General features: G+C 43.5%; 1 protein-coding gene across 3 annotated transcripts in view; it reads left to right on the top strand.

Moving 5' to 3' along the window:
- LOC143787850 (flavin-containing monooxygenase 5-like) overlaps nt 1–27,328 on the top strand; it is a 58,452-nt gene that overhangs the window by 4,687 nt on the left and 26,437 nt on the right. For 2 of the 3 annotated variants that reach the window (XM_077276958.1, XM_077276959.1), the window contains exons 2-7: nt 5,259–5,312; nt 5,925–6,065; nt 6,149–6,337; nt 8,813–8,975; nt 21,266–21,408; nt 23,822–24,021. In XM_077276958.1, coding sequence (XP_077133073.1) covers nt 5,934–6,065; nt 6,149–6,337; nt 8,813–8,975; nt 21,266–21,408; nt 23,822–24,021 — 827 coding nt within the window. In that variant the 5' untranslated portion in view covers nt 5,259–5,312; nt 5,925–5,933. Of the gene's footprint in view, nt 1–5,223; nt 5,313–5,924; nt 6,066–6,148; nt 6,338–8,812; nt 8,976–21,265; nt 21,409–23,821; nt 24,022–27,328 lie in introns of those variants that run through there. The other variant, XM_077276957.1, reaches the window with a different exon arrangement.

Genomic DNA, 27,328 nt, shown 5'->3' with positions numbered 1-27,328 from the left:
CCGGCAGTACAGAGCACAGCGGTGACGTCACCGCTGTGCTCTGCTTTCACTTTACGGCCGGCACTGTCAGTGCGGGAAGCAGACAGCGAGGGACCTGACGGACACCGGAATGTGAGTAGGTACTGTTTGTTTTTTTTACATTTACGATGGTAACCAGGGTAAACATCGGGTTACTAAGTGCGGCCCTGCGCTTAGTAACCCGATGTTTACCCTGGTTAACCGGGGACTACGGCATCGTTGGTCGCTGGAGAGCCGACTGTGTGACAGCTCCCCAGCGACCACACAACGACTTACCAACGATCACGGCCAGGTCATATCGCTGGTCGTGATCGTTGGTAAATAGTTTTGTGTAACGGTACCCTAATGAATTGGATCTGTGAAAGCTTTGGGCAGAGAAGAACACCGTGGGGAATGTAGATGGATCTGCAGTACTTGTTGCTTCTCCTGGGTTGTGACCCTGATATTTGGTAGATGAAATGTGATAAAGGGTCTATCACACCCCTCACTCCTCCCTCAGCTGAGGTAAGAGGAGGACGACTGATTTTATTCGGTGGAACATCCTAAAGAAACAACAGAGTCATCTTAACAAGCATCCTTCAATCACTCATACCATACGAGTATGGGGTAGCTATAATTCAGGGAGATATTGCTCCTCTGGGTTGCCAGTTACCAAAACCCACTGATGTGAATATGCCCGCTGATCCTGTATATCTCCATGCATAGTGTCAAATTTGGATTTTCTAGATATGGCATGGAAAATATTGTACTTCCATTGCCATGTGAAGTCTCTGATATGGAGCCATATTGTCTGCCTTGGAGGCAGATATCTTCACCTTGCATTGATTAGCACCTCTAATCAGACTGTATGCAGCCAGTGTTTGCCTTTCCAACAACTGTCAGCTATTTGTCAATTCCTCTGTATACACACTCCATGTCTACTTCCCATTATATAATGTGCTTAAGTTACCTGTTCACATCAGGGCGGGTGCTGGCAGTGACATAATGCCCCCGGCCTTTCATCTGTATAACTCATATGACACGCCTGTTATTCAGCATAATATACATTGATGTACCTTGATCGTCTGTGATCTTTAATGAGCATTCACATAACCTCTAGCCTTGTCCCAGCCTCTGTCTTGGTTTTTGTTATGATTAGTGATGAGCGAACGTGCTGAGATAAGGTGTTATTTGAGCATGCTCATGTGCTAATAGTGTCTTCGGCGTGGTCGAATGCTATGTCCGAGTCCCCGCGGTTGCATGTTTCGCTGCTGTTTGACAGCCGCAACACATGCAAGGATTGCGTGTTTATGAGCACATTCGCTCATCACTAGTTATGATCCAACTCATTCGCCTCCCACTCTTTGTTTCTGTCCTTGCTCTCTTCGTTGTCGCTCACTTTCCAATGTTTCTCCATTGGCTTTTGTGTACCTGAGCTGCATCTAACGATCAGGCCTACGGTTGTACGCAGGTACACACTGCGATTCTGCCATTTGATTTACATCCCTTTGGCTGTTTTGGTCCATAGTAACATAGTTTTTAAGGTTGAAGGAAGACTTTAAGTCCATCTAGTTCAACCCATAGCCTAACCTAACATGCCCTAACATGTTGATCCAGAGGAAGGCAAAAAAAAACCCATGTGGCAAAGAGTAAGCTCCACACTGGGGAAAAAAATTCCTTCCCGACTCCACATACGGCAGTCAGACTAGTTCCCTGGATCAACGCCCTATCAAGGAATCTAGTATATATAACCTGTAAGATTATACTTTTCAAGAAAGGTATCCAGTCCCCTCTTAAATTTAAGTAATGAATCACTCATTACATCATACGGCAAAGAGTTCCATAGTCTCACTGCTCTTACAGTAAAGAATCTGCATCTGTTATTATGTTTAAGGCTATGTGCACACTTTGCGGATTCCACTGCGGATTTTTCCGCAGCGGAATTCCAAAATCCGCAGTGAAAACCCGTCACGGTTTTTACTGCAGATTTATCGCGGTTTTTACTGCGGATTCTTCTGCGGTTTTTCATCTGCCTTTTCCTATTGGAGCAGGTGAAAATCCGCAGAAAAGAAGTGACATGCACAGCGTTTTTCGTTTCCCATAGGTTTACATTGTACTGTAAACTCATGGGAAACTGCTGCGGATCCGCAGTGGAATCCGCAAAGTGTGCACATAGCCTAAACCTTCTTTCCTCCAGACGTAGATGATGCCCCCTTGTCCCTGTCTCAGGTCTACGATTAAAAAGATCACCAGAAAGGTCTTTGTACTGTCCCCTCATATATTTATACATTAAAATAAGATCACCCCTTAGCCTTCGTTTTTCCAAACTAAATAGCCCCAAGTGTAATAACCTATCTTGGTATTGCAGACCCCCCAGTCCTCTAATAACCTTGGTCGCTCTTCTCTGCACCCGCTCCAGTTCAGCTATGTCTTTCTTATACACCGGAGACCAGAACTGTGCACAGTATTCTAAGTGTGGTCGCACTAGTGACTTGTATAGAGGTAAAATTATGTTCTCCTCATGAGCATCTATGCCTCTTTTAATACATCCCATTATTTTATTTGCCTTTGTAGCAGCTGCCTGACACTGGCCACTGAATATGAGTTTGTCATCCACCCATACACCCAGGTCCTTTTCATTGACAGTTTTGCCCAGAGTTTTAGAATTAAGCATTTAGTTATACATCTTATTACTTCTACCCAAGTGCATGACCTTACATTTATCCCCATTAAAGCTCATTTGCCATTTATCAGCCAAAGCTTCTAGTTTACATAAATCATCCTGTAATATACAACTGTCCTCCTCTGTATTGATTATTCTGCAGAGTTTAGTGTCATCTGCAAATATTGAAATTCTACTCTGAATGCCCCCTACAAGGTCATTAATAAATATGTTAAAAAGAAGAGGGCCCAATACTGACCCCTGAGGTACCCCACTGCTAACCGCGACCCAGTCCGAGTGTGCTCCATTAACCCCTTTCTGACCTCGGACAGGATAGTACGTCTGAGATCAGATTCCCCTCTTTGATGCAGGGCTCCAGCGGTGAGCCCGCATCAAAGCCGGGACATGTCAGCTGTTTTGAACAGCTGACATGTGCCCGCAATAGCGACGGGTGAAATCGCGATTCACCCGCCGCTATTAACTAGTTAAATGCCATTGTCATACGCAGACAGCGGCATTTAACCGGCGCTTCCGGCCGGGCGGCCGGAAATGAGCGCATCGCCGACCCCCGTCACATGATCGGGGGTCAGCGATGCTTCTGCAAAATAACCATAGCGGTCCTTGAGACCTCTATGGTTACTGATCGCCGGTAGCTGTGAGCGCCACCCTGTGGTCGGCGCTCACAGCACACCTGCATTTCTGCTGCATAGCAGCGATCTGATTATCGCCGCTATGTAGCAGAGCCGATCGCGTTGTGCCAGCTTCTAGCCTCCCATGGCAAAAGTAAAAAAAAAAGTAAAAAAAATGTGAAAAAAATAAAAAAAAATCAAACCTACACATATTTGGTATCGCCGCGTTCAGAATCACCCGATCTATCAATAAAAATGCATTAACCTGATCGCTAAAGTGTAGCGAGAAAAAAATTTGAAACGCCAGATTTACGTTTTTTTGGTCGCTGCGACATTGCATTAAAATGAAATAACGGGCGATCAAAAGAACGTATCTGCACCAAAATGGTGTCATTAAAAACGCCAGCTCAGCACGCAAAAAATAAGCCCTCAACCGACCCCAGATCATGAAAATTGGAGACGCTACGGGTATCGGAAAATGGCGCAATTTTTTTTTTTTTTTAAGCAAAGTTTGGAATTTTTTTTTCACCACTTAGATAAAAAATAACCTAGACATGTTAGGTGTCTATGACCTCGTAATGACCTGTAGAATCATAATGGCAGGTCAGTTTTAGCATTTAGTGAACCTAGCAAAAAAGCCAAGCAAAAAAACAGTGTGGGATTGCACTTTTTTTGCAATTTCACCGCACTTGGAATTTTTTTCCCGATTTCTAGTACACGACATGGTAAAACCAATGATGTCGTTCAAAAGTACAACTCGTCCTGCAAAAAATAAGCCCTCACATGGCCAAATTGACAGAAAAATAAAAAAGTCATGGCTCTGGGAAGGAGAGGAGCGAAAAACGAAAACACGGAAAAACGGAAAATCCCAAGGTCATGAAGGGGTTAATAACCACCCGTTGTTTCCTATCCCTGAGCCAGCTCTCAACCCACTTACACATATTTTCCCGTATCCCCATTATTCTCATTTTATGTATCAACTTTTTGTGTGGCACCACATCAAAAGCTTTTGAAAAGTCCATATACACTACGTCCACTGGGCTCCCTTGGTCCAGTCCGGAACTTACCTCTTCATAGAAGCTGATCAAATTAGTCTGACATGATCGGTCCCTAGTAAACCCATGCTGATACTGGGTCATGAGGTTATTCCTCTTCAGATACTCCCGTATAGTATCCCTTAGAATGGCCTCCAGGATTTTACCCACAGTAGAGGTTAAGCTTACTGGCCTATAATTACCGAGTTCAGTATTTGTCCCCTTTTTGAATATTGGCACCACATTTGCTATACGCCAGTCCTGTGGTACAGACCCTGTTATTATGGACTCTTTAAAGATTAAAAATAATGGTCTATCAATGACTGTACTTAATTCCTGCAGTACTCGGGGGTGGATCCCATCCGGGCCCGGAGATTTGTCAATTTTTGTGATTTTTAGACGCCGCCGTACTTCCTGCTGGGTTAAGCAGGTGACATTTAATGGGGAATTTTTGTTATCACTGATCATATTGTCTGCCATGGGATTTTCTTGTGTAAATACTGATGAAAAAAAGTCATTTAGCATATTGGCTTTTTCCTCATCCTCATCCACCATTTCACCCAGACTATTTTTAAGGGGGCCAACACTATCATTTTTTAGTTTCTTACTATTTATGTAGTTAAAGAATATTTTGGGGTTATTTTTGCTCTCTCTAGCAATGAGTCTCTCTGTCTCAATCTTTGCTGCCTTGATTTGCTTTATACAGAATTTATTTAATTTTCTGTATTTATTTAATGCCTCCTCACTACCTACTTCCTTTAATTCTCTAAATGCTTTCTTTTTGTCACTTATTGCGCCCCTTACCGCTCTATTTAGCCATATTGGTTTCCTCCTATTTCAAGTATGTTTATTCCCATACGGTATATACTGTGCACAGGTCCTATCCAGGATGCTAATAAACGTCTCCCATTTTCTTTGTGTATTTTTATGTCTCAGGATATCGTCCCAGTTAATTGCACCAAGATCCTCTCTCATCTTGCCCTTCTGAAGGTTAGTGTGCTTGTCACCCCTCTGCTACACATCTTATTACAGGATACATAAAAACTCTCTCTCTCTCTCTCTCTCTCATCCCAGCACTGAAAATTTCATTTTACACACATTCCAAATTCCATAACCCCCACGCTCCTTCATTGGCCGAAAAAATGGCGCTAAACGCGTCATACGAAACGCGACTTTGGCGCCAAGATCGCGTACCGCATGGCCAACCCCACACAGGGGTCGGGTTTCATGAGACACCGACTTTACCAAAAGTCGGCGACTTATGAAAATGAACGACCCGTTTCGCTCAACCCTATCTCATAGTTGTCAAAAACTGATTACCTTTGCTGGAACTGCAGGTTTCTGTTCCCCAATCTATTTCAGGGTAGTTGAAGTCCCCCATAATAATGACTTCTCCTTGAGTCGCAGCTTCATCTATTTGCTTTACGAGGATATTCTCCGTTGCTTCCATTATTTTTGGAGACTTATAACTAACCCCTATCAGTAATTTATTATTTTTTCCCCCTGTCCCCATGGACTAGTATATGTAATGCACTAATAGGTGATGTTAAATCTAGAAAATATTGTAGTCAATTAATGGTAGTTTTCCATTGATTTTTGTAGGCCACCACCATGGGAAAAAAAGTTGCTGTGATCGGAGCTGGAACCAGCGGTCTTGTAGCTATAAAGAGTTGCTTGGAGGAGGGTCTAGAACCCACCTGTTTTGAGAGAACTGGAGACATTGGTGGACTATGGAGATTCGATGTTGGTTACTAATATTATTTTAGTTATTCCTAACGAAGTCCAGCAAAATGTATAATATCTTCTGTATTTCTTGTTTAATTCAGGAAAACCCTGAGGCGGGCAGAGCAAGTATATACAAATCTGTCATTATTAACACTTCCAAGGAGATGATGTGTTACAGTGATTTCCCTATTCCAGATGATTATCCAAATTTTATGCACAATTCTAAGATTTTGCAGTATTTCAAACTTTATGCTGAACATTTCCACCTGACTCAATATATCCGCTTTAAGGTGAGATGTGGCAGTCGTACGAGCTAGCAAAGACACCTTATGAGTGTTTTTTCAGCGTTTTTATTTAGAAAAGAAAGCTAGAATGTTATTCATTACTTTATAGACATAAAAAAAAATCATGACATGAGCGATTAAAAAAAATGCTCAAACACCCAAAAATAATTTACAAAATATTAACAAAAAACTTCAGGAAATGTAAACAAAACTTTTCAAAATCTCTGGCGTTTCCTGAAGCGGTTTAACCCCTTAATGACAGCCAATACGCCTTTTAACTGACCTGCGATATAAGAGAATAGCCTCCCCATACAGGTGACAATCCAGCAGCTGTCGGCTGTACACTATAGTTGACAACTTGCTGCATTAGCCACGATCAGTGTTTGCACCCTCCAAATCTGTTTAACCCTTTAGATGCTGCTGTCAATAGTGACTACATCATATAAATGGTTAACAGAGTGTGGGGGCTTCCTCTTTATCCCAATTGGCACTCTGAGATCATGATTGTGAGGTTCTAATTTGTCATGGCAATTCTTGGCCAAATAGAGGCCTTAGTGTCTGATGGCTGTTGTAACCTGTTCAGAAGTCAGCAACGTTTAGGTGGTAAAAATACACATTTTCATTCCTGTCATGCCACTTTGCATTAATTCCTGAAAATCACCTGAAGGGTTAATAAACTATTTGATAGAAGTTTTCAATATGTCAGGGGGTGCTGTTTTTAAAATGGTATAACTTTTGGGGGTTTACCAATATATGGAACCCTTAAAGTCACTTCAAACATGGATAGGTCCCTAAAAAAAGAAATTTTGAAAATTTCCTTGAAAAAATGAAAAATTACTGATACATTTTTAAACCTCCTAAAATGATAACAAAATTAAAGAACATTTTACAAACGGTGCTGATGTAAAGCAGACATGATAGAAATGTTATTTATTAATGTTTTTCTGTGGTATGACTATCTGAATTAAAGGGATAATCATTCAAAGTGTTAAAAATTGCAAATTTTTTAACATTTTCTCAAATTTCTAATATTTTTTATAAATAAACAAAAAACATATTGACCTAAAATTACCATTATTATAAAGTATAATGTGTCACAAAAAAAATCTCAAAATCACTGGGATTTGTTGAAGCGTTCCAGCGTAATTACTACATAAAGGGACACTGGTCAGATTTCAAAAATTTGGCTCCGTCACTCAGGGGTTAAGCTTGAAAACCTCATGGTTTTTGCCGAATTGAAAAAAATGATTGTGGGAACATACCCTAATTCAGTAGTTAAGCAAAGTCAGCATGCTGTTTAGTCTGGGATCCAATGGTCAGAGAGGAACGCTCCTGGCATCGAGCACTCAGACCATAGATAACACATGAGCTTTTATCAGATAATTATAGTCAAATATGGCTGTACAAATAAGCCTTACATGTGTATCTATGTCAACGCCTTGTTACACCCTTGGCTGGAGGTAATATACGGCCATCAGCTATGGTCAAGGGTCGAACAGTATCGAAGCGCTCCATAATGTTGCATAATAACTACCACTGATATGGATGTTGGTTTATAGACAGATTACTTACTCCCTAACTTCATTGTGCAGTTTCACATCAAATTTCTCCTTTCTTTGGTGTCTCCGTCATGGATTTCTGTCTAAAGCCCCAAAAAGCAGAACAGAACCTTAAGCAGTCATTAAGTCTAATGAGGCAACACTATCCAAAGTCCTCAAATTTGGACTGTTTGATTTTTTTTTTGAGGTGTTCATTTTTGCCAGACAGACAGAAATATAATGTGAAACTAGCGTTACACAGTCCATACAGACTGCCATTGTGGACAGTACACTTGTCTCTATACTTATTGTAAACGTTCCTGCACACCGCCAATTTTCTTGTTCAAGTGCTATCTGTGGTTTTTATGGATAGCATTTGTATCTATGATATTCTATGGAGCTGGGCACATAGTCGGAATTTTTCCTCAGACTGCTCATAAAAAAACAGACATGTCCAATTTTGATCCGAGTATCAGATCAAACTCGGCAATGCAAGTCTATGGATCTGTTAAAAAAACAAAACAAAACAAAAAAACGAACCGCATGTGGATGATATGATTTTTACAGATTGACAGAATGGAGAAGGTGGAGAAACTTTTTTTTTTAACTTTTCACATTGGACCATTTTTTTCAGATGTGAAGAAATCGGTCGTGTGAACCTATGCCAAGAAATAGAATTCAAGATGCATTTACTCATATAGAGAAATATTTAAAATGAAGACATCCACTATCCAAAGGGATAAAACTTATTTCAATGTTTCAAGGATCCTAGCTAGGATAGGTTAGGAATTGATAGGGGATGTTCTCTGGGTTCCAAGGTGGCTACAATGAGTTAATCTGCCCTGACTATCATGTTTAGTTACTGGGCTAGATCAGCACCCTGGGCAAAGGAAAACCTAGAGTTTGAAAGTGCATTACTTGAAATAATACCTTTTTATTTCAGACCTCAGTTTGTAGTGTCAAGAAGCAACCAGACTTTGCTAAGAGTGGACAATGGCAGGTAATTACTGAGAAGGACGGTAAACAGGAGTCGGCCATTTTTGATGCTGTTCTTGTATGCAGTGGTCATCACGTAGAAGCTCACATCCCTCTTCATACCTTTCCAGGTGATTTCATTATTATTCATAGTCAGGACTGTTGTACAATAAACATTCTATATGTCTGTGTATGATAGAAAAGACATAGTTTTTATTAGAAAACTAAAAGCTTTGTGTGACTTTGGATTGAGATATTTCAATTTCAATACAAAAAAACTTTGCAAATGATTATTGTACACTGATTTTGATGTTTTTTCTTCCATCATGATCAAACTTTAAAAAGTTTTATCCAATTAAGACATACCTTTAAAAACATTCCTGTCTATATGTCCTTCATGCTTTCTGCCCCTTCTGACTGTGCAGTGATGAGTTGATTGATCTTCATTTGGAGAATCGGTTGTCCTGAATGCTTGTGCTATGTTCAGCTATATATGAAACTCTAACGCTCCAACTTGAAGTTAACAGAACTTCTCTCATAAAAAGCAGTGACTGTCTATGTGCTTAGAAATAGATAAAATAAATAAAAAATGCTCAAAAAATGAAAGGAACACTTAAACAATACAATGTAGCTCCAAATCAATGACACTTCTGTATAAACCTGTCCAGTTATGAAGCATCACCATTTGTGAATCAATTTGTCCTGCTGATGTGCAAATAGAAGAGAGAACGGATAATAATGATAGGCAATTAGGAAGACAACCCCTATAAAGGAGTGGTTCTGCAAGCTGTGACCACATACCATTTCTTTGTTCTCATCCTTTATGGCTGTTATTTTGGTCACTTTTGCATTTTGTCATTGCTCTCACCCCTAGAGGTACAGTAGAGTAGCATAAGGCAGTGTTTACAACAGTATCCATAGCATGAAGCAGATACAAGGAGACAGGCCAGTACACCCGGAGATGTGGAGGGGGGCATAGAAGAACAACAACCCAGCAGCAGGACCGCTACCTCCTCCTTTGTGCAAGGAGGAACAGAAGGAGCAGTGACAGAGCACTGTAAAGTGACCTGCAGCAGGCCACTAACATCAATGTTTTGGCTCAAACTGTCTGAAACAGACTCCATGAGGGTGGTATTAGGGCCTGAAGTCCACAAGGGGTGGATGTTGAGTTTACAGCCCAACATTGTGCAGGACAATTGACATTTGCCAAAGAACACCAAGATTGGCAGATTCGACATTGTCGCCCTGTGCTCTTCATGGATTAGAGCAGGTTTACACTGAGCACATGTGACCAACATGACAGTCTGGAGGAGCCTTGGAGAACATTCTGTTGCCTTCTACATCATATGGTTTGGCAGTGGGTCAATAATGGTGTGAGGAGGCATTTATTTGGAGGGCTGCACAGCCCTCCATGTGCTAGCCAGAGGTACCCTGACTGCCATTAGGTACCGGGATGAGATCCTCAGACCCATTGTGAGACCTTACGCAGGTGCAGTGGGCCCTGGGTTCCTTCTGATGCATGAGAATGCTAGGCTTCTTATGGCTGAAGTGTGTCAGCAGTTCCTGCATGATCAAAACATTGATGCCATGGACTGGCCTGCCAATTCCCCAGACCTGAATCCAATTGAGAACATCTGGGACATCATGTCTCGTTCCATATACTAACGCCACGTTAAACTACAGGCTGTCAAGCAGTTGACTGATGCTTTAATCCAGGTATGGGAGGAGATCGCTTAGGGCTCATTTCCACTTGAGAGAAAAACGGACGAGTGCAATCCGATAAAAAATCGGATTGCACTCGGACCAATGTTATTCAATGGGTGACATCTCATCTGCGATTTTTTTCTCAGCTGAAATCGGACTGAGAAAAAAATCGCAGCATGCTGCATATTGCTGCAATTCTCGGATGAGACTCGCCAATGTAAGTCAAGGGGTGCGAGAATAAAATTGCACAGCACTTGCACCATGCGAGTTCTGTCCGATTTTTACGTACCGGTGTGCAGCGCCCCAGAGTCCTGGTCGTTGCAGTACTGATGCTCCGCCGCTATGGGGGGCTATGGTACGTCTGATGGCACTGAAGGAGTTCACCTGACCAGGTATCACAGACACCAATACACTTCACAGTCTGGCCTCCAGGGGGAGCTAAGGGTGCTATGTATTAGGCCACTCCTCACAATCTGGTAAAACTGGGGGTTGGATAGGAAGTTAGTTAGAAAGCTGACTGGGTTGGAACCAGGCAACATCCTGTGGCAGAGGGTGTTGCAGGGGAAGATTCAGGGGGGTCACTGTCAGGGGTGGGATCCTGACAGAGGCCTAGCGAACAGAGGGAACGTTACGGGACCGCGCCTGCACGATATAGCGGCGGTGCCCTAAGAAAGGACAAGAAGCGAGGTTTATTGTGCTGAGTGAGAAACGAGATCAACGCAACAAGGAGAAACACCAGTAGGAGTCGTGCTGTAAGACGAGGCAACATCCTACTGAGGCGCGTAGCCGGTGGCCGGAACGCCGAGGAAGTATCAGGCTCCAAGCAATACTTCAAACCTACGGCAGGACAGTCAGTTATAGGCAGGCTGTCTCACTCAAATCACCTAAGAAGACATAGGGGGCAACAACAGGAGAGGGGCGACACTAGGGTCCAGGAAGAGCTCCGAGCCTACCCGTCATACGGGTGCGTCCTAGCCATATCATCTGGGGGACGAAGCAGAACATCTTAATCGAGTTGTGAGGGAACTTCAGAAACAGACACAACAGTTGTGGGGACTATCCCGTAAGCACAGCAGGGGAGGACCACAACACACAAGCGCTAGAAGGTAGGCACAGATTTCCACCTGCAAAGGGAACTCTGGAGGTGCCATCGGACCGGCCGAACTTGGGCAGCCCGGTGAACCGTATTCCGGACTCAGGATCCAGAAGCCTTCAGTAAAGAGGTAAAGAGATTGCAACCTGGTGTCCTCGTTATTTACTGCGACCGGCACTACACCGCACCACCACCACCATCCACATCTTTCACTGGACGCCCCTCAGCAGGGCCACGGACCGGGTCTAGCCACCGTGACAACCCCAGAACAGAGACTCAGAGGCCCGGTACCGGGTACTGTTGTGAATTTGGATTCTGGGCTCCCCCGGTGGCTACTGGTGGAATTGAACTGGTGTCTTCATCTTCTCTGTTCACCTGTTCCCATCAAGATGTGGGAGTCGCTATATAACCTTGCTGCTCTGTTAGTTGCTTGCCGGTCAGCAATGTTATCAGAAGCCTCTCTGTGCTTGTTCCTGCTCCTAGACAACTACTAGATAAGTTGGACTCTTGTCCATGTTTGTTTTTGCATTTTGTTCCAGTTCACAGCTGTAGTTTCGTTACTGTGTCTGGAAAGCTCTTGTGAACGGGAATTGCCACTCTGGTGTTATGAGTTAATGCCAGAGTTTTAAAGTAATTTCTGGATGGTGTTTTTGATAGGGTTTTTCAGCTGACCATGAAAGTGTCCTTTCTGTCTTCTGCTATGTAGTAAGTGGACCTCAAATTTGCTAAACCTATTTTCATACTACGTTTGTTATTTCATCTCAACTCACCGCCAATACATGTGGGGGGCCTCTGTCTCCTTTCGGGGTATTTCTCTAGAGGTGAGCTAGGACTAATATTTTCCTCTGCTAGCTTTATTTAGTCCTCCGGCTGGGCTGGGCATCTAGAATCAACGTAGGCATGCTACCCGGCCACTGCTAGTTGTGCGTTAGGTTTAGTTCATGGTCAGCTCAGTTCCCATCTTCCAAGAGCTAGTTCCTATATATGCTTATGCTATGTTCTCTTGCCATTGAGATCATGACAGTTTGACCGGCCCGCAAAGTGTTAATTGTTTGGGCTGAAGCAGGAGAAAAAGAAGTGTTGAAGGGAAATTTTTTTTTTTCCCCTCAGAGTTTTGCTGCCTAGCCCTTAATTGCTGTCTAGCTGCTTCTTACCTCCTCTTAACCCTTGAATGGCTCTGTGTCCACCTGTTTGTAATGGATCTTCAGAGTGTAACTGCAGGTTTGAATAATCTCGCCACGAAGGTACAAAATTTGCAAGATTTTGTTTGTCATGCACCTGTATCTGAGCCGAGAATTCCTTTGCCGGAATTTTTCTCGGGGAATAGATCCGGGTTTCAGAATTTTCGAAATAATTGCAAATTATTTTTGTCTCTGAAATCTCGCTCTGCCGGAGACCCTGCACAGCAGGTCAGGATTGTGATTTCCTTGCTCCGGGGCGACCCTCAAGACTGGGCTTTTTCATTGACACCAGGGGATCCTGCGTTGCTCAATGTGGATGCGTTTTTTCTGGCCTTGGGGTTGCTTTATGACGAACCTCATTTGGAGCTTCAGGCAGAAAAAACTTTGATGTCCCTATCTCAGGGGCAAGATGAAGCGGAAATTTACTGCCAAAGATTCCGTAAATGGTCTGTGCTTACTCAGTGGAATGAGTGCGCCCTGGCGGCGACTTTCAGAGAGGGTCTCTCTGATGCCATTAAGGATGTTATGGTGGGGTTCCCTGTGCCTGCGGGTCTGAATGAGTCCATGACAATGGCTATTCAGATCGATAGGCGTTTGCGGGAGCGCAAACCAGTGCACCATCTGGCGGTGTCCACTGAGAAGTCGCCAGAGAGTATGCAGTGTGATAGAATTCTGTCCCGAAGCGAGCGGCAGAATTTTAGACGGAAAAATGGGTTGTGTTTCTATTGTGGTGATTCTACTCATGTTATATCAGCATGCTCTAAGCGCACTAAAAAGCTTGGTAAATCTGTTTCCATTTGCACCTTACCGTCTAAATTTATTCTATCTGTGACCCTGATTTGCTCTTTGTCATCTATTACCACGGACGCCTATGTCGACTCTGGCGCCGCTTTGAGTCTTATGGATTGGTCCTTTGCCAAACGCTGTGGGTATGATTTAGAGCCTTTGGAGACTCCTATTCCTCTGAAGGGGATTGACTCCACCCCATTGGCTAATAATAAACCACAATACTGGACACAAGTAACTATGCGTATTAATCCGGATCACCAGGAGATTATTCGCTTTCTGGTGCTGTATAATCTACATGATGATTTGGTGCTAGGATTGCCTTGGCTGCAATCTCACAACCCAGTCCTCGACTGGAGAGCTATGTCTGTGTTGAGCTGGGGATGTAAGGGGGCTCATGGGGATGTACCTGTGGTTTCCATTTCATCATCCATTCCCTCTGAAATTCCTGAGTTCCTGTCTGACTATCGTGACGTCTTTGAAGAATCCAAGCTTGGTTCGTTACCTCCGCACCGAGAGTGCGATTGTGCCATAGATTTAATCCCGGGTAGTAAATACCCAAAGGGTCGTTTATTTAATCTGTCTGTGCCTGAACATGCTGCTATGCGAGAATATATAAAGGAGTCCTTGGAAAAGGGACATATTCGTCCATCGTCATCTCCCTTAGGAGCCGGTTTTTTCTTTGTGTCAAAAAAAGACGGCTCTTTGAGACCATGTATTGATTATCGGCTTTTGAATAAAATCACTGTTAAATATCAATACCCATTGCCGTTGCTGACTGATTTGTTTGCTCGCATAAAGGGGGCCAAGTGGTTCTCTAAGATTGACCTTCGTGGGGCGTATAATTTGGTGCGAATCAGGCAGGGGGATGAGTGGAAAACCGCATTTAATACGCCCGAGGGCCACTTTGAGTATTTAGTGATGCCTTTTGGTCTTTCTAATGCTCCGTCAGTTTTCCAGTCCTTTATGCATGATATTTTTCGCGATTATTTGGATAAATTTATGATTGTGTATCTGGATGATATTCTGATTTTTTCGGATGACTGGGACTCTCATGTCCAGCAAGTCAGGAGGGTTTTTCAGGTTTTGCGGTCTAATTCTTTGTGTGTGAAGGGTTCTAAGTGTGTTTTTGGGGTACAGAGGATTTCCTTTTTGGGATATATTTTTTCCCCCTCTTCCATTGAAATGGATCCTGTCAAGGTTCAAGCTATTTGTGATTGGACGCAGCCCTCTTCTCTTAAGAGTCTTCAGAAATTTTTGGGCTTTGCTAACTTTTATCGTCGATTTATTGCTGGTTTTTCGGATATTGCTAAGCCATTGACCGATTTGACTAAGAAGGGTGCTGATGTTGCTGATTGGTCCCCTGATGCTGTGGAGGCCTTTCGGGAGCTTAAGCGCCGTTTTTCCTCTGCCCCTGTGTTGCGTCAGCCTGATGTTGCTCTACCTTTTCAGGTTGAGGTCGACGCTTCTGAGATCGGAGCTGGGGCAGTGTTGTCGCAGAAAAGTTCTGACTGCTCCGTGATGAGGCCTTGTGCCTTCTTTTCCCGTAAATTTTCGCCCGCTGAGCGGAATTATGATGTTGGGAATCGGGAGCTTTTGGCCATGAAGTGGGCTTTTGAGGAGTGGCGCCATTGGCTTGAGGGGGCCAGACATCAGGTGGTGGTATTGACTGACCACAAAAATTTGATTTATCTTGAGACCGCCAGGCGCCTGAATCCTAGACAGGCGCGCTGGTCATTATTTTTCTCTCGGTTTAATTTTGTGGTGTCATACCTACCGGGTTCTAAGAATGTTAAGGCGGATGCCCTTTCTAGGAGTTTTGAGCCTGACTCGCCTGGTAACTCTGAGCCCACAGGTATCCTTAAGGATGGAGTGGTATTGTCAGCCGTTTCTCCAGACCTGCGGCGGGCCTTGCAGGAGTTTCAGGCGGAGAGACCTGATCGTTGCCCACCTGATAAACTGTTTGTTCCTGATGATTGGACCAGTAGAGTCATCTCTGAGGTTCATTCTTCTGCGTTGGCAGGTCATCCTGGCATTTTTGGTACCAGGGATTTGGTGGCAAGGTCCTTCTGGTGGCCTTCCCTGTCACGAGATGTGCGAGGCTTTGTGCAGTCTTGTGACGTTTGTGCTCGGGCCAAGCCTTGTTGTTCTCGGGCTAGTGGATTATTGTTGCCCTTGCCTATTCCTAAGAGGCCTTGGACGCACATCTCGATGGATTTTATTTCAGATCTGCCTGTTTCTCAGAAGATGTCTGTCATCTGGGTGGTGTGTGACCGTTTTTCTAAGATGGTCCATTTGGTTCCTCTGCCCAAGTTACCTTCTTCTTCCGAGTTGGTTCCTCTGTTTTTTCAAAATGTTGTTCGTTTGCATGGTATTCCTGAGAATATCGTTTCTGACAGAGGGACCCAATTCGTGTCTAGATTTTGGCGGGCATTCTGTGCTAGGATGGGCATAGATTTATCTTTTTCGTCCGCTTTCCATCCTCAGACGAATGGCCAGACCGAGCGGATTAATCAGACCCTGGAGACATATCTGAGGTGTTTTGTGTCTGCTGACCAGGATGATTGGGTTGCTTTTTTGCCATTGGCGGAGTTCGCTCTCAATAATCGGGCCAGCTCTGCCACTTTGGTGTCCCCGTTTTTCTGTAATTCGGGGTTTCATCCTCGATTTTCCTCTGGTCAGGTGGAATCTTCGGATTGTCCTGGAGTGGATGCTGTGGTGGAGAGATTGCATCAGATCTGGGGGCAGGTGGTGGACAATTTGAGGTTGTCCCAGGAGAAGACTCAGCTTTTTGCCAACCGCCACCGTCGTGTTGGTCCTCGGCTTTCTGTTGGGGATTTGGTGTGGTTGTCTTCTCGTTTTGTCCCTATGAGGGTCTCTTCTCCTAAGTTTAAGCCTCGGTTTATCGGCCCGTATAAGATATTGGAGATTCTTAACCCTGTTTCCTTCCGTTTGGACCTCCCTGCATCCTTTTCTATTCATAACGTTTTTCATCGGTCATTATTGCGCAGGTATGAGGTACCGGTTGTGCCTTCCGTTGAGCCTCCTGCTCCGGTGTTGGTTGAGGGTGAGTTGGAGTACGTTGTGGAGAAAATCTTGGACTCTCGTGTTTCCAGACGGAGACTCCAGTATCTGGTCAAGTGGAAGGGATACGGCCAGGAGGATAATTCTTGGGTGAATGCATCTGATGTTCATGCCTCCGATCTGGTTCGTGCCTTTCATAGGGCCCATCCTGATCGCCCTGGTGGTTCTGGTGAGGGTTCGGTGCCCCCTCCTTGAGGGGGGGGTACTGTTGTGAATTTGGATTCTGGGCTCCCCCGGTGGCTACTGGTGGAATTGAACTGGTGTCTTCATCTTCTCTGTTCACCTGTTCCCATCAAGATGTGGGAGTCGCTATATAACCTTGCTGCTCTGTTAGTTGCTTGCCGGTCAGCAATGTTATCAGAAGCCTCTCTGTGCTTGTTCCTGCTCCTAGACAACTACTAGATAAGTTGGACTCTTGTCCATGTTTGTTTTTGCATTTTGTTCCAGTTCACAGCTGTAGTTTCGTTACTGTGTCTGGAAAGCTCTTGTGAACGGGAATTGCCACTCTGGTGTTATGAGTTAATGCCAGAGTTTTAAAGTAATTTCTGGATGGTGTTTTTGATAGGGTTTTTCAGCTGACCATGAAAGTGTCCTTTCTGTCTTCTGCTATGTAGTAAGTGGACCTCAAATTTGCTAAACCTATTTTCATACTACGTTTGTTATTTCATCTCAACTCACCGCCAATACATGTGGGGGGCCTCTGTCTCCTTTCGGGGTATTTCTCTAGAGGTGAGCTAGGACTAATATTTTCCTCTGCTAGCTTTATTTAGTCCTCCGGCTGGGCTGGGCATCTAGAATCAACGTAGGCATGCTACCCGGCCACTGCTAGTTGTGCGTTAGGTTTAGTTCATGGTCAGCTCAGTTCCCATCTTCCAAGAGCTAGTTCCTATATATGCTTATGCTATGTTCTCTTGCCATTGAGATCATGACAGGGTACCCATCGGCCCTGCGGCAGTCGGGGCGCTCCAGGTGTCCTTTGAAAAGCCGGTAATTCAGTGCGGTGTACAGTAAAATCACACTGACAGGTTAGAATAGAATAGATATATACACATAGAATAGGCATATATACATACATATATGTCAGTGAGACACCTATATATATATATATATATATATATATATATATATATATATATATATATATATATATATATATATATATATATGTTTATATTTAATGCAGCGCTAGATAGCAGAAAAGCCGGTAATTCAATTGCCGGCTTTTGCTATCTCCTTCACAAACCCGGCAGGATATGAGACATGGTTTACATACAGTAAGCCATTTCATATCCCTTATTTTATTACATATTCCAAACTACTAATGTAAGAAGTGTCCGTTTGTAAAATTTGGTGGCTCTAGCTGTTAAAATAAAGGGTTAAATTGCGGAAAAAATTGACGCGGGCTCCCACGCAATTTTCTCCGCCAGAGTGGGAAAGCCAGTGACTGAGAGCAGATATTAATAGCCTAGAGAGGGACCATGCTTTTTGCCCCCTGGCTAAAAACATCTGCCCCCAGCCACCCCAGAAAAGGCACATTGGTAAGATGCGCCTATTCTGGCACTTGGCCACTCTCGAGTATCGGTGGGATATGGGGTAATAAAGGGTTAATGTCACTCACCTTGCTATTGTGAGGTGACATTAAGCCAGGTTAATAATGGAGAGGCGTCAATAAGATATCTATCCATTATTAATTCAATACTAGTAAATGGTTAATAAAACACACACACATTAGGAAAAAAGTATTTTAATGAAATAAAGACACAGGGTGTTGTAATAGTTTATTATACGCTCAATCCAATTGAAGACCCTTGTCACCTGAAACAAAGTTAAAATAAAAAAACAACAATATCTCATACCTTCCGTCGTTCAGTCTTGTCCCACACTGTAAATCCATCTGAAGGGGTTAAATAATTTTACAGCCAGGAGCCTGCTAATGCAGCTGTGCTCCTGCCTGTAAAATCTGGGGAATGAATGGAATGCAGGGGAACGTAGCTACCTAGACTTGCAGTGCTGCGCCCCCTGCTGGCATAACCTCATATGAACTCTAGCATGAGAAAATATTCAGAAAAATTCCCACGCTAAATTTTTTATTTCTTGTGTCTTTATTTCATTAAAATACTTTTTTCCTAATGTGTGTGTGTTTTATTAACCATTTACTAGTATTGGATTAATAATGGATAGGTGTCTTATTGACGCCTCTCCATTATTAACCTGGCTTAATGTCACCTTACATTAGCAAGGTGGCATTAACCCTTTATTACCCCATATCCCACCTCTACCCGGGAGTGGGAAGAGAGAGGCTAAGTGCCAGAATAGGCGCATCTTCCAGATGTGCCTTTTCTGGGGTGGCGGGGGGCAGATGTTTTTAGCCGGGGGGACAATAACCATGGTTCCTCTCTAGTCTATTAATATCTGTCCTCAGTCACCGGCTTTCCCACTCTGGCAGAGAAAATTGTGCGGGAGCCCACGCCAATTTTTTCCGTGATTTAACCCTTTATTTTAATCAGTATCTCAATTCCCAGACACGAATCACCATATCTGCGATTTGAGATACTGATTTGGCTTTTATCCTAAGTCATATTGCACAACTCGTTAAAGGGTTGATTGTGACTTGTAGGATCGCTACTTCCAACAGGTGGCGCTATAGAGTTTAAGTCCTCTTTTTCTCAGAAGAGGCAATTTGAGTATTTCATTTCCCAGAGGAGCATTGCACGGCGAATAAGCCTCCTTTCCTTGACAAGCCAGCTGGTATGTCACTCTCCATAAGGAGAAATGTTACCCATCTGAGGAGGGCATTTGTTGAAGCTGGTTTTCGATAGACCTTGGTATTTAGCATTCTCTCTGAATTTTCAGACATTATGAGCGCACATACTGCAATCTGCGTTCCAGTTTGGAGTGCAGAGTGTTTTGTTGCTATGGGAATAAAAGACTTTCAGTTCCGGTTCATGATGGCGCGCGTACCGGATACACTTCTGGGTTAAAGGAAGTGACGCTTCTAAAGGTACTGGGATACTTTATTTAAACTGTTGAGACAACGGGGGACGGCAGACCGCAGGTTTACTTTGTACATGAAGGTTGTTTGCTCTTTTCTAAGAGAATGCCTTCTCCCTCCTAACCTTGATATTTCGCTCCCCTGATGACTTGAAAAATTAAACGCGTTGGGAGGCATTCGGGATACGGTCCAATACCTGAGTTTCGGAGTGGTGGGCTATGATCTGTATGGGGTCCCTGTTCACCCCTTTTTCCCACCCCTGGATCATCAGGATTTTTTAGGAGTCATCTCAAAGACCGGGATACCACATGTGAGGAAGTGATGAACATGAACCCGGGTGAGATTGTTCCAATTGTCTTATAGGCTCTTTGTTTCATAGAATATATGTTTATGCGTTGTAGGGGTTGTACTCGCTCAGGTGCGGCGGGTGACACTCAGGAGACACATTCCATTAAAAGTTCACTGGGTTTATTACTCCATAAACCACATAGCAACAGGAACAACAGGTAATCAGTCTTACATCAGACAGATGAATCCTCAATGTCCATTGTAGAGCTCCGCTCTCTCAGGTCTGTGGGCACACAGACTGTGCTATGTCCAGCACGTAGGCTCTCCAGCCTAAATATGGTCTCTGTGTGCTGTTCAGGACGCCTGTCCCCACGTGGAACCGTCCAACACACAGGCCACTCTGCAGTGTCCAGCCAGGACACATGGAAGTGTGTCCACCCTGACAGACTCCCAAACACTCACCATGTGCTACACACACCTCCTTTTCATAGGTGTAACCACACCCAGGTACCTGTCACATGGCCAGTCAGGTGAGTGTGACATCACCACAGGTCCTTAAACACAAAACCATCTTATGTGTTCAGACACGCCTCTTTGGGTGGGTTTGTAGGTGACTGGACCCATCCATCTCTCCAATCACCTGGAAGCCTTCCCAATGTAAACAAATCCCTCAGCAGTAGATCTGCTTGAGCAAAACATACCCAGGCTTCCATCACAGGGCCACCCACCTCTGCGATACATACCGCCCATTAATCACATGACCAGTCGCTATGCCACATATTCCCCCCCTCTGCCTAAAGATATGGGGCTTGGCACTTTCTATTACCCGACCAGAGATCCTTCTCAGTCGTCCCTGACAGTCAAACCGTCTGTCAAAGTCAGGGCCTGTTACATACGTGTACACATGTAGGATTTATATAGTAGCATAAGACACAATTATTGGCACTATTTCGATTGCACAGATTTGTTGATAAACAGAGCAATAAGGAAATATTGTGCTATATTTGGAGCCTGACAGGTATAGAATTCATTGAACCTGATTTTTGATATTCTATGTATGTGTTGGTGTGGTGTTTTTCGTCTGATATCTGGTTTTTATAACGAACTATTAATAAAAGGTATATTTTAATACTGTAATCTGAAAGAAGCTACCATCTAATAGAGTTATTCCTAAAAGTGACTCGGTCTGCTTCATTATATTTTTTCGGTAGGGGCGCATCACTAGAGTTGACATGTTATCCACATTGTATTTGTAAAGCAGAAAATGAGACTGAAATGTGTTATTCACAACAGGAATTGAAACGTTCAAAGGACAATACCTTCACAGCAGAGATTATAAAAATCCTGAACAATTTAAGGGAAAAAGAGTCATTGTCATTGGAATCGGAAACTCTGGTGGGGACATTGCTGTGGAACTGAGCAGGACGGCATCACAGGTTTGTCACAATTATAATGCTACATGGAGAATCGCACTGCTGGATTAAACCCTGTGGGGGCCCCTAGGCAGTCAAAATCTCGGGACCTTTCCGGCAAATTATTTTCTAATATGGTTTTAACAACTATTTTAATACACCAAGTACATTTCATAACACCGAACAAAAATTAAGTTAATACAGCTTCATAATAAACTACAAAAGCTAATTCACTAACTTGACCTTGGGTGTCAGCCTTTAAATACTTGTCTGTGTTCCCAAATCTTCTACTCATTATTATTCTATGATGATCTATAGTTGGCTAGAGCTTGTGGCCTTTTACCTCTCCTCCACTCCCACTCCCTGTTCTGGCCAAACAAACAGTTGCCATGCCCAGTCACATAGATGCCCATCCAGGCGTCCGCTCTTCGCCAGTCGTTACACTGGCTGCCCATTCATTACAGAATCCAATTCAAAGTACTTGTTCTCACCTACAAAGCTCTCCACAGTGCGGCACCCCCTTACATCTCCTCCCTCATTTCTGTCTATCGGCCTAACCGACCGCTGCGCTCTGCAACCGACTTTCGACTAACCTCTGCACTAATCCGTACCTCCCACTCCCGACTCCAAGACTTCTCTTGTGCTGCGGCAATCCTCTGGAATGCTCTACCCCAAGATATTAGGACCATTCACAATTTGCATAGTTTTAGGTGCTCCCTCAAAACACATTTGTTCAGAGCAGCCTATCACGTTCCCTAATCAAAGTCATTTTATGTGTGTGTGTGTGTAGCCCATTTCACTACTTCCATCTATCCCCCACCCCCTGAAGATGACTGGACCATCATTGTAAATACATCATTGTAAATACAGACCTGTACTTTGTATCTCCCCCACCTCATTGCAGAGTTTAAGCTCTCACGAGCAGGGTCATCTTATGTTGCTTTAATTATTGTATTGTTAACGTTGTTACTTATGACTGTTGTGTTTGAAACTGTTAAACTGTAAAGTGCTGCAGAATATGTTGGCGCTATATAAATAAAGATTATTATTATTATTTATTATTATCCTCTACTTTTCCTAAATTCGCAAATATACCTTACAGCATCCAAAACATAATTTCATAATAATCACATCAGAGCTCCATTGCTCCAGTTGGCTTCCAATGTCAGCTGGTTGTGCTTGCATACTGATTGCAAATTTCTTTCAATATCAAATCAATACTATTTTTAATCCATTGCCCATAGGCCAGTGCTTATTATGCCTACTTAGTAGTCTAGCACTGGAGAATCCTACCACAAGCTAAACAGTCTGGTCGATACATTGAATAAGGTTTGTAACAGAGGCATGTATGGAAATCATGGGGCCCTATACAAATAGTCCTAATTGGGTCCCATTAAAAGAAAAAGGAAAATAGGCATATCATTTCACATAGTTGCTGTGAAAGAAGGACATATCTCACAACTTTTAAAGACAGGCAGGAGGATATGTATTGTGACATGTACACAGTAGTTTTGTCCTACTGAAGCCCCTTAGTGTTCTCACCTACTGCAATACCCCATTCATGACCCCCATAAATTATGATGCCAGCAAAAATGACCCCAAATATAATTATACCCCCAAAATTAAACCTGCCACGGCTGTAGCCAAACATGCGCGCACAGGGCTTACAAACCTTTTTTTTATTGAGCTAGTAAGCACTGCTCTGAAACTGGCAGGATCACTGGAGTGAACTGTTAGCTCCCTAAGTGGCTAGCTTCCATACCACTGCACTACTGATGCTGCAGAGGCAAAGCTGCCTCATATATCAGCATCAAGAGACCACGCAACAGGTCGGAAATATTAATTAAAGGGGTTATCCGAGACTTTCTTTTCCCTATTGGGCTAAGAACTTACCGGCATGTCAACAGAGCAGCACCTACTCTTCCGGTCTGCAATGTCAATGGAGCGTTACTGCTGGCGTCGTGCTGAGTGACAGCTGGCTCCCCGCAGTTACACAGCGAGGAGTCGGCTGTCAATCAGCGTGGCATCAGCAGTCACCGTCAACCACAACAAAAAGACCGAAGTAAAGAAGCTACTGTGTCTATGTGACGTAACCGGAAGGGGAATTGCAAGCAGAAGCATCCATTAACCCTTCTGAACTGGGATTGACCATCACAGGGCAGAACAGGCATGTAGTTAGCAACTACTTAATTGTACGGTCTTGGACAAATAGGAAAAAAATACCTAAGCCCTGGACAACCCCTTAAAGCTGGAGGATCCACTCCTGAGAAATCAGAAACTCTGAAGGCTGGGGAGCAGTGCACTTCTAAACTGAGCAGACACAAATCCTTTAATTCATCACCGCTGCGTATATAATAACGTTGCACAGCTCGTCTCGATTATTCAGTAATTCATCTCTAGTTACATAAACCAGAAGACATATTTTTTCTGCTTACAGGTGTTTCTCAGTACCAGGAGAGGATCGTGGATAATAAACCGAGTGTCAGACTATGGCTATCCTGTGGACATGTTGTTTATTTCACGCTTTCTTAATACACTGCAACATTCTGCACCCAACTTCCTCGTGAATCATGTTGCAGAATCTAAGTTAAATCGACGCTTTGACCATGCGAATTATGGCCTGAAACCAAAGCACGGGTAAGTCACACTACCGAACATATAATGAAAGAGAGTGCAACTTTTTATGGTGTCCACTGATAACTTTAAGGCTATGTTCCCACTATGAGTATTTGATGAGTTAGTAGTAAAGTAAATTAGGTTGCCTTTTTATCACATTTTTGTCTCTTTTTGGTGTGTTATGTTGTAAATAAAGCTGCTTTGCTTTTGATGCTTCCTGGTATTTGGCTTTGATAAGCCTTTACTGATACAGTCATGTGCAAAATACATGTATTTTTACCTGCAGATTTTAAGCATTTAATGCAATTCTGTGGGAAAAATCTGAATACAAAACTCAGCGAATCTGCAAGAGAAATTGTTGTGAATTTCAAAACCAGTGGGCGTGAGATTTCTATAAATGCCATTCACTTTTTTGGAATTGTACGATGCTGTGTTTTTTTGTGTAGCAAAAACTCACCAAAAACTTATCATGGGAACTTAACCTAAAATCGACTCATTAAAGAAAGAAAAGTGCAGTAGAAAGCTCCTGCTTCACTGCTGCCATTACTCTGCCATTACTGTACATACTTACACCTCTATTAGCCTAAACAGTTGGCTAACAGGAGCTGTCAAAGAATAAAGTTATGAGTCCCCCATATACATGATGGGAACGCTGTCTCTTCCTGCCCCCTCAGTAGTGGTTGTGTAAGGATGTGGAGATGCTGCCCACGTTACCCCATGAAGACATGTATATTGTTGCAATGCATTATGACGTTTGAATGCTTAATAAGTTGTATTGGTAGTGATAGGATGTTTTCCGCCCAGCATTGGGTAGCCTACGTGGTTAATAGCTGGGACTAGCCCAGGGGGAGGGACTTAGTGTGGGTGCAATGGGGAGTTTCCTGTCAGGAAGTCAGATAGGGCCTGGCTCAAAGCTAGATCAGACCTTTGGTCTGATTAGTCAGCAGAGCTGCATGAATTGGATGTCCCTAACATGAGCGGAGACCAAAGCAATGGATAACATGACCCAGAGTTGGGACAAGGAAAAGTGTTAGAAGCAGAGAGTGATTCTCCGGAGACAAGGTCTGGGGCAGGAAGTCTAGCGGAATGGTACAGAGTTATCTGAAAGTCAAATGATGGAGCTGCATTGAGAAGAAAAGTGGGACACAGAGAGAGAATGCAACATGTGGTAGTTCTTAGGCTTTGGCAAGCAGAGATGTTGAGTAACCACCGTAGGGGCGCAAGAAGCTTCCCTAAGGGGAAAAGGATGCAGTGCCGTGGATTGAACATTAGGATTCTCGCCTACTGATTAGTGGTGCAGTTGTTGGAGACTAGAGAGGCTCCAAAAGTGTTCTGCTGGGTGGTGGTGAAGCTAGAGAGAGGCTAATGGAGATAGAGAGCAGAGCGAGCTCAGGAAGGAGGGAAATGTGTATGAAAATGTCATATTTTCTAAGAGACAAGTCCGCAAAGTTTTGCACCTGCTATCCTCTTTATATAATTCTCCCTGCATTATTGTTCAGTAAAAGACAATTTACTTTTCAGTGATGTCTCCCTCATTAAACACTACAACATCTGGTCCTGGCCAGCCAACATCACCAGCGTCAGTGTAGCGCCCCTATAGCTAAAGTCCACCTACCCCGCCAGGACCCTCGTTTTCATATAGTGTGCCAGAGTGTGGAAGACGAGTATCTCTGCCACAGCAAATGCCCCGCACCACTTTACATGTGGTTGCTGGTTACTGTGTATGCCGAGGAAATGGAAAGTACTCCTGTCATAAATGCTGCCGGCTCCATGGGGTGCCGTATGTACAGAGCTATTTCTTGTAATGCATTGAAGGGAGAATACATGTACATACAGTATCGACTGGAGAATGCCATGCATGAAATCAGAGGCATATGAGGGTACGGTAGAAGGCTTAAACACCTCTGGGAAAACATATGACTACTTCATACAACACAGATATATTTTACAGCCAATTGCAATTAGTTTCCGTAAAATGTTTTGCACCGATTTGCTTTTATAGCTTCTTATTTTCCCTGCACATTGACCTTTGATGTGGTCTCAAGTCATACATCAGCTGAGAGGATCTCAGAAAAAGTCAGATAAAAAAGATACAAACTCCTATCAGACCTACGTAGCCTGTTTAAAAATTCTCAGTAAAAGGGGTTGCCCGATCTTAAACTACAAATGTGCAGTCACTCTTTGCGCACACTGCACGCTGTGAGGATTCTTGCTCCGGGAACAGCAGTCATGTGACTGCAACTTTGCGATAGGTATAAATCTGGCCAAATTCCATCTAGATGGGTGCAGCCTAACTCAATGCAAGTGTATTGAGTGAGTCCGGAAACAGTCTAGTTGGAATGTGGCTGGGAGTATGCTTTGCGCATAGTTGCGGTCACTTTCCCGGAGCAAGCACCGGAGGATCCTCACAGTGTGCAGATTGTGAGGTATAACAAGTCTGCAGTCACATAGAGTAATTGAATATGTGTAGTTTAAGACTGGACAACTCCTTTAACTCACATTGTAGTCTGTAGTAGACAGTACAAACAGAAGCTGTGTAATGCAAACAGTGCACATTTTTTAATGAAACCCAACAGCAAAAAATATTTTAAGACCCAATTACATTCATTTAAGTAAGAAAAAACTAAAAATTGTCCCCAGAGGGTGGACAATCCCTTTAAGAAATTCTGATCTAGAATATGTATTTTATATATTTTAGGTCTTGGTCTTGGTTCTTTATTTTTTTTGCAGTGCTTTCTGGAGTCTGAACTTATTTCCCGAGGTAGGTCTCGGGTCTGTAATTAAATAGGGGTCAATTTTTGTTGTCTAACTTCAATGCATGTAATTGGGGCTAAAATAATTTTTACAATTGGGTTTCATTAAAATGTTGAACCGTTTGCCTTCTATAGCTTACACTATCTATTACTATCTGTAGGATGAGTTAACTGAGAATCCGTCAGTCAGCCCGCTATGATGGACCGACGGGGAGTTTGTGACACTTTCATCAGTCTTTTTCTGAGCTTCTCTCAGTTGCTTTATGACCACATTAAAGTTGAATGTGCAGAGAAAAAAGCCTCTAAAAGCAGAATGGTGCAATATTTTTAATGGCACCTGTAGTGTGGCTAATGGTCGCATAATCGATCGGCGGTATGTGCGACGCCCGCCAGGGCCGTGGGGTACTCAGAACCGGGTCGGACGATCTTAAAGGGGTGGTCACAGCAGCAGTGACCCGGTCCGTGGCCCTGGGCGCGCAATAAAAGTTATGAGGGAATGTTTGTAGGGGATTTCACGTGACGCCACCTGTGATGTTTGGCAATGGGTAGCCGACGCTGCTTAAGGGGGCCAATGG

This window comes from Ranitomeya variabilis, chromosome 8 (assembly GCF_051348905.1).
Source record: "Ranitomeya variabilis isolate aRanVar5 chromosome 8, aRanVar5.hap1, whole genome shotgun sequence".
NCBI classification, from domain to species: domain Eukaryota; kingdom Metazoa; phylum Chordata; class Amphibia; order Anura; family Dendrobatidae; genus Ranitomeya; species Ranitomeya variabilis.
The sequence above is the reverse complement of the archived record's forward strand: the minus strand, read 5'-3'. Positions and strand labels throughout refer to the sequence as shown.